The 8156-nt window shown below is 43.6% G+C and overlaps 1 protein-coding gene across 1 annotated transcript; it reads right to left on the bottom strand.

Annotated features, from left to right (window-relative positions):
- Window positions 1-6717: 6717 nt before the first annotated feature.
- On the bottom strand, window positions 6718-7845 carry LOC137734245 (uncharacterized). The gene has a single exon (XM_068473542.1). It carries the CDS (start codon window positions 7843-7845, stop codon window positions 6718-6720), a length of 1128 nt encoding a protein of 375 aa, XP_068329643.1.
- Between the last annotated feature and the right edge of the window lie 311 nt (window positions 7846-8156).

Here is an 8156-nt window from a genome sequence, read left to right as displayed (position 1 = left end):
CACGTGGGTAACACGATACACAATAAGCCGAATATTAATTTTATAATTTTATAACCCTAAAAAAATACTATAATAATTATATATATATATATATATTAATTTAACAATTTTATACCCCTAAAAACTATAATAATTATATATATATATACACACACATATATATATATATATATTAAATTAACTATAATAATTATAATAATTATATATACTATAATAATTATATATATATATATATTAAATTTTAAATTAAATTTTATACTCCTAAAAACTATAAAAATTAATATGCATCCGCCCTTTGGAGAAAAAGGGATGGAAAAAGTTTTTTTCTTAAAAAAACAGGGAGAGAAAAAAGAAAATTTTAAGAAAAGAAAACAAAAAAGAGAGGGAAAGATGGGTGTAGTGATATTTTGCTTGCTACTAGTAGGACGGGTTTTTCCACCATGGTCTCTCAAGTGTGCACTTGTTAGGATAAGATTCGACAGCTGTGTTCCTGACACGTGTACGTCATTTACCTCTCTCTCTCTCCTTTTTTTTCTTGAGAAAATTTTCATTATAACAAGAACACAAATAATACACCATGTGTTTTAATAGAAGTGGTGAGAAATTTTATTTTTTAAGTTATTAACTTTTTATCACCCATATCCCACTATTTTTATAATGACACGTGATGTACTACTCCATGTACTGGTCAATTATACGTACAAAATAAATAGATTTAAATCTACTTAATAAATATATATATGACACACCCCGATCTAGATCAGGGCATGCTGGCCGTCACGTGGAAGTGACGTAACCATGTGCACAGTGCGGAAGCTAAAAAAATAGTAATGTAAAAAGTACGAATAATTAAAAACTAGCATACATAAGGTAATAGTAATAAGTGCTAGCGTAAGTGAGACACAAGTTCAGAGCATAACGCCTAAAGCAGTCCAAAATAAAATGACGCGACAACAGTACACCCGAAGGTGGCCCTACGCTGGTGATCGTCTGTTAGAAATGCCGGGAAAGCCCTCTGGGAAACCACCAAACCTGCTAGATAGCTAGAACCTGGAGGGACGCAAAACAAAAGCGTGAGTGGGCAAAAACAAAGCTTTTCGAAAACCATTTAACAAAATAAGTTCTAACCCCTCACCGTAAAACCTGTATACTTCCCAGAAAATAAACATATGTACATATATATATATATATATACCAATCATGGCTAAGAATATGCCATGCCAAATCTCACAATGAAATGCAAGTGCTCAGGTAAAAATCGTATCAATATCATATAGTCTGGCAGCCGGAGTCACCTAACGTGACCTGTACGGCTGAATCTAGAGCTCAAATCTCAATCTCAATAACTAAACCTGCCCACGAGTCGGAACCACCTAAAGTGGTCTGTACGACAGGCCTGGGTGTAATACATATAAACGCTCTAGTGCTACGATCACGTGAAGGCTGTGCGAATAATCGCGGGTCACCTACAAGTCGGAACCACCTAAAGTGGTATGTACGACAGGACTGTGCACCTAACTTGGATCCAAGCTGAGCGTGTGGTGCGGGAGGTGAACAACACGTGAAGGACTGTGCCCTACTCTGGGCGGGAGCACTAACACCGGGGGTGCAGGTTATGAGCTCTCTAAGCATCTCGAATCACTACTGAATGTAAAAATAAATAACACTTACCTGGCATTTACCTGTGCGTCCGCGGCACCCAAGAAGGATATGAATATATATATATATATATATATATATATATATATATATATATATACAACTAATAATATAGCTAACAATGCATAAATAACGATAATCTAATGCATGGCATATGGCAAATGATAATTCAATTCAATTTCTGGGAAAATATAAATATATAGGTATATACGGAAAACAAAAAAGCCCACTCACTGGTATGTGGAAGGGTCGTAATCCCCCTGCCTCGAGTGACCACGCTCGTCCTCGGGATACGTCTCACCTATATGCAAAATAACTATAAAAACGTTAATTTTAAAGCACATAACCAAACTTTAGAAATAACTTCTCATACAATGCTCAAATGGGGTGTATGAATACACCAACGTGATCTACTCAACCTCAGGAACATCCCCATATTTTTAAAATAATTTTTCACCGCCGCACGTGCCCCCACGCGCCAGCCAAGGCACGACCACACGCGCCAGCCACGCGCAGGCACATGCCTGGCACGCTGACGGCGTCAACTGACGCCGTAGGGAATATTCCGTCATTTTTAACAGATTCTGTCAACGGCGTCAGGAATATTCCGTCAGACTTGATGGAATATTCCGTCGTCTTCTCCGGCGAGCCTCCAGCGCCGGAAAATCGCGAAAACTTTAAAACGTCCTAACTCCTTCGTTTTTCATCCAAATTTCACAAAATTGGTACCAAAATGAAGCTTAGAACTAGAGGAACACAATCATACTACTTTCAAGGGTTAAAAACCACGAAATCTCACCTGAAAATTCAACCCAACTCCGGCCAACTTCAAAACTAGTGATCCCGACGTCCAAATCCTTCAAACGAACCACCCCGAGCCTCCTAGGGACCTCACCAAGCTACCTACAAGCTTGAAATTCCCTAAAACGTGAGAAATCACGTGTGCATGAACAGTACTCGAAATCGAACATCGTGGATTCGACGTGAAAACGATGGTGTTCTTACCTGAAAATGGTATAGTTGGACTCCTACAAGCCTCACGAGCTCGAATATGTGCTTGGTTTCTTCGATCTATGGAGGTTTGATAGATTTGTGGGTGTGTCCGTACGTTTCAAGGGGAATGGGAAGGAATGGGGCTCGGGACAGGTGCAGGAAACAGGAGGAAAAAGGCTGTGGTGTGTGGGAAGGTGTGTATGGCTCCAAACATGCCAACCAAAACTCAAAACAACCAATAAACGTAAAGAAAACGAACTAGGGGCAATTTTGTCTTTTCACACGTACGTTGTAATATTTCTGGGACGGGCTGTCACAACCTACCCACCTTATTAGAATTTCGTCCCGAAATTCAAAACAACCAAACAACAACCCCTAGTGACCAAAGAACAACCTAGGGTACAAATCTCTCATCCGATCTTCCGTTTCCCACGTAGCTTCCTCCACGGAATGATTTCTCCACAAAACTTTCACCAAGTTCACCGTCTTGTTCCTCAGAACCTTTTCCTTCCAATCTAGTATCGTCACTGGTTCCTCATCATAAGTCAAATCTGGATTAATTTCCAAGGGTTGAGGAGGTATCACATGGGATGGATCAGCAACGTAATGTCGAAGCATGGACACGTGAAAAACATTATGTACTCTAGTCAACTCCGGAGGCAACTCCAACCTGTAAGCTACCTCACCAACTCGCTCTGTGACCATGTATGGTCCAATGTACCTGGGACTCAATTTGCCTTTCTTCCCGAACTGCACGACACCTCTCCATGGTGAAAGTTTCAGAAATACCCAATCTCCGACCTCATACGCTCTGTCCGTAGCATGCCGATCTGCTAAGCTCTTCTGCCTGTCTTGGGCTGCTTTCAGGTTAGACTTAATTACTTGAACATTTTGAGTAGTCTCCTCAACAATCTCCGGACCCACTAAGACTCTTTCTCCAACCTCTGACCAACACAACGGTGTGCGACAAGCTCTACCATACAATGCCTCAAATGGCGCCATGCCAATACTCGAATGAAAGCTGTTATTGTAGGCAAATTCCATCAAATCCAACCGCTGGTGCCAAGCATCACCAAACTGTAGCACCGAAGCTCGCAACATATCCTCCAAAGTCTGAATAGTTCTCTCTGACTGTTCGTCTTTCTGAGGATGATACGCCGTACTATAAAGTAGCCTCGTACCCAAAGCTTCCTGAAAAGCCACCCAAAACTTAGATGTAAATCGTGGATCACGATCCGAGACAATACTCACAAGGACACCATGGTACTTCACAATCTTCGAGATGAACAACTCCGCTAATCGGCCCAAAGAATACTTCTCCCTTACTGGAATGAAATGTGCTAACTTGGTAAGCCGATCAACGATCACCCATATGCCGTCAAAACCATTATGTGTACGCGGAAGCTTGTACACAAAATCCATGGTAATATTTTCCCATTTCCACTCTGGAACGGGAAGCGGCTGTAACAACCCAAACGGCTTCTTCCTTTCAGCTTTAACTTGCTGACAAACAGCGCACCTACTCACATACTCCGCTAACTCCCTCTTCATACCCAGCCAATAATAAAATGGTTGAATGGTATGATACATTTTGGTAGCTCCTGGATGCATGGCATAAGCCGAGATATGTGCTTCATCGAGAATTTATTTCTTTAAATCCAAATTATTAGGCACGAACATCCTACCCTCCTGCATCAACATGCCATCCGAATCACGAACTCTGAGGTATCTCCTCCTCCCTCGATCTCGAGCTTGGATTAATTCCTGAGTTTCCCTATCAGCCACCTGAGCTTCACGTACCCGATCAACTAAAATTGGCCTAACTTGAAAATTAGCAAGTAAAGCCACATCTCTATCTTCTGCTTCTAACCTCACTCCCGTAGAATGCAAGTCCGCCAAAAGACGAATACGACTCGCATACAACGCATTAACGCGGCCCTGAGACTTCCTGCTAAGTGCATCAGCAACTACATTTGCACGACCAGGGTGATAATCAAGCGTACAGTCATAATCGATGAGCAACTCCATCCACCTCCGTTGACGAAGATTAAGTTCCTTCTGAGTAAAAAGATATTGAAGACTCTTGTGATCTGTAAAGATCATACATTTCTCCCCATAAAGGTAGTGTCTCCACAACTTCAACGCAAAGATAATAGCGGCCAACTCCAAATCATGTGTAGGGTAATTCAACTCATGAGGTTTTAACTGTCGTGAAGCATAAGCAATCACCCTACCATGCTGCATTAACACACATCCCAGACCATTCAAAGAAGCATCACTATAAACCTTGAAATCACCATTATCGTCCGGGAGTGCCAAAACAGGTGCATGAGTGAGACAATACTTCAACTGCTGAAAACTCTGCTCACACTTATCATCCCACTCAAATTTAGCGTCCTTCCTCGTTAACCTCGTCAGTGGTAAAGCAATCACCGAAAAATCCTTAACAAACCGTCGATAATAACCTGCTAAACCAAGGAAACTCCTCACCTCAGTGACGGTTCGCGGTTGCTCCCATTTCTCCACAGCTGCCACCTTCTGAGGGTCCACTAAAATACCCTGAGCAGAAATGACGTGCCCCAAAAACGCAACTTGGTCTAACCAAAACTGGCACTTGCTAAACTTAGCATACAATTGGTGTTCCCTCAACCTCTTCAACACCAAAGTAAGATGTCGAACATGCTCCGCTTTCGACTTCGAATACACCAAAATGTCATCGATGAAAACAATAACAAACCTATCCAAATATGGCTGGAATACCCGGTTCATCAAATCCATAAAAGCAGCTGGTGCATTCGTCAAACCAAATGGCATAACCAGAAACTCGTAATGACCATAACGAGTCCTGAACGCCGTCTTAGGAACGTCATCCCTACAAATCTTCAGCTGATAATATCCAGACCTCAAGTCAATCTTGGAGAATACACAAGCACCTCGAAGCTGATCAAACAAATCATCGATACGTGGCAACGGATAACAGTTTTTAATCGTCACCCGATTCAATTGCCGATAATCAATACATAGCCTCAAAGTTCCGTCTTTCTTCCTCACAAACAATACTGGAGCTCCCCACGGTGAAGTACTAGGCTGAATAAAACCCTTATCCACTAATTCCTGCAATTGAACTTTCAATTCCCTTAACTCAGCGGGTGCCATACGATAAGGAGTCAAGGAAATAGGATTCGTACCTGGAAGCAACTCAATGGTAAACTTCATGTCTCGATCTGGTGGTAAACCAGGCAAATCCTCAGGAAAAACATCGGGAAAATGTCTGACTACCCTCACATCCTCAACTCTACTAGGAGTAGCCTCATCCAACACCGCATGAGCTAAGTACCCCTGGCAACCTTTAGCTAACAATCTTTTCGCTCGCACAGCAGAGACAACGCCATGTCTCACTCCACTCTGCTCACCCACGAAAGTAACCACAGGTAGTCCAGGACGATGGAACGTAACTATTTTCCCGTAACAATCAATATTGGCACGATAGAAATGCAACCAATATGTGCCCAGAATCACATCGAAGTCAACAATATCCAATGGGATAAGGTCAGCTGGCATAACAACATTCTCCACTATCACTGGACACCCTAGGTACATCCGGTCTACAATACATCTCTCCCCTCTAGGCATAACGAACTCTAAATCATACCCTAGAGGTGTGGGGCGAGGTTGCGTCACTTGAGCAAATGTATGAGAAATCACAGAATGTGTAGCACCACAATCAATTAATACTCTAGCAAAATAACCAAGGATGTTTAACATACCCATGATCAAATCCGGATTGTTTTGAGCGTCCTGCAGCGAAATATTATGAATACGCCCCTGGGTTTGCTGTCGTCCACCTCGACCTCTGCTCGTCTGACCACCACGACTCTGAGTACCATGCCCCTGACTGGGCTGACCAGACTGCCTCGAAGACCCTGCACTACTCAAAGCAATCTCTCCATGCTGGAACTGTCATCCCTGAAACCACTGAGAACCGCCTGCTGAAGCTGGAGGATACGGCATATAGCCGCCAGGATACGGAGGATAACCACCATGAGAATATGGGTCTTGGGGATACTAATATTGTCCCGGGGCATAAGGAACAGCATCACCCTGATAGTGATAGGCACCACCTCGACCTGCCTGCCCATAACTACTCGGACCCTGAATCTGCTGAATCGGCGCAGGTGGCGGCAAGAAAGACTGCTGTGGCTTCTGCTGCTGACTCTGGGGACAATTCGCAGCCCGATGTCCCATCTTCCCACAAGTAAAACAACCACTGCTGCCACGCCTACACTCACCAAAGTGCCGATTATTACACCTGCGGCAAAGTGGGGCCCTACCTCTGCCACCATCACCCTGTCTCTGGCCTCTAGCACCACCAGCAAACCTACCTCCACGTCCCTGACCAGTGGCGCTGAAACCACCGCTAGAAGAGCTAGAACTAGTACCACCCCTCTTGAAATTCTGAGTCCGACGAGGCCCGAGCGACGCTTGACCTTTACCCTTATCATCTTTCTTCTTATTACCGTTTTTCTCTTCCTCATCACTCTCGCTCGACATGTTTTCTGAGTCCTCAACCCTCAGTAGAATCTCATAAAAGTCCTGGTAAGTATTACAATGACTAGTGGTCGCCATCGAACGCCATTTCTTCTTAGTGCCTAAGCGAAAACGACGAAGCATCTCCGCCGGATTACCAGCAATCTCAGGATGATAACGAGACAAATCAGTGAACTTCCGATAGTACTCATTCGCTGTCAGCTTCCTCTGTCTCAACTCAGTAAATTCCTGCTTCTTACGATCAATGTACTCAGGGGGCACAAACCTTCTCTTAAACAACTCAATGAAAACATCCCAATCAGTCTTCTCAGCTGGAGTCAAACAACGAGTTTCCTGCTCCCACCAGGCTGCAGACTCTTTACCCAGGAACCACGATGTCGTCTCAACCCACCTCTCGACAGGAAGGTTCCCCTGATTGTGCAACACACGAAAAGTCTTCTCAATATGCTCTAACCATCGCTCTGCACCCTCGTGACCCTCATTACCTTCGAACTTATCCAACTTCAAATTATACATAGTCTCCAGAGGAGTCCTCTGGGGAGGGCGGATCGCCGACTGAATAACTGTAGCAATAGCTTCCCCCAGCTGAGCAATATCGGGGAAACTAGGCTCAGCAGAGCGACGTGGTTCCCGACGAGGCGGCATAGTTCTGACAGAAGGCACCAAAACCATTAGAATACTCACAAAAGTACAGGACTGCCAAACCTAGGCTCTGATACCAAACTGACACACCCCGATCGAGATCAGGGCATGCTGGCCGTCACGTGGAAGTGACGTAACCATGTGCACAGTGCGGAAGCTAAAAAAATAGTAATGTAAAAAGTACGAATAATTAAAAACTAGCATACATAAGGTAATAGTAATAAATGCTAGCGTAAGTGAGACACAAGTTCAGAGCATAACGCCTAAAGCAGTCCCAAATAAAATGACGCAACAATAGTACACCCGAAGGTGGC

This window comes from Pyrus communis, chromosome 5 (genome assembly GCF_963583255.1).
Source record: "Pyrus communis chromosome 5, drPyrComm1.1, whole genome shotgun sequence".
In the NCBI taxonomy this organism is placed as follows: domain Eukaryota; kingdom Viridiplantae; phylum Streptophyta; class Magnoliopsida; order Rosales; family Rosaceae; genus Pyrus; species Pyrus communis.
The sequence above is the reverse complement of the archived record's forward strand: the minus strand, read 5'-3'. Positions and strand labels throughout refer to the sequence as shown.

What these genes read in the sequence shown, in the direction of transcription:
- LOC137734245 (XM_068473542.1), bottom strand. Translation starts at nt 7,845, where the DNA reads ATGCCGCCTCGTCGGGAACCACGTCGCTCTGCTGAGCCTAGTTTCCCC.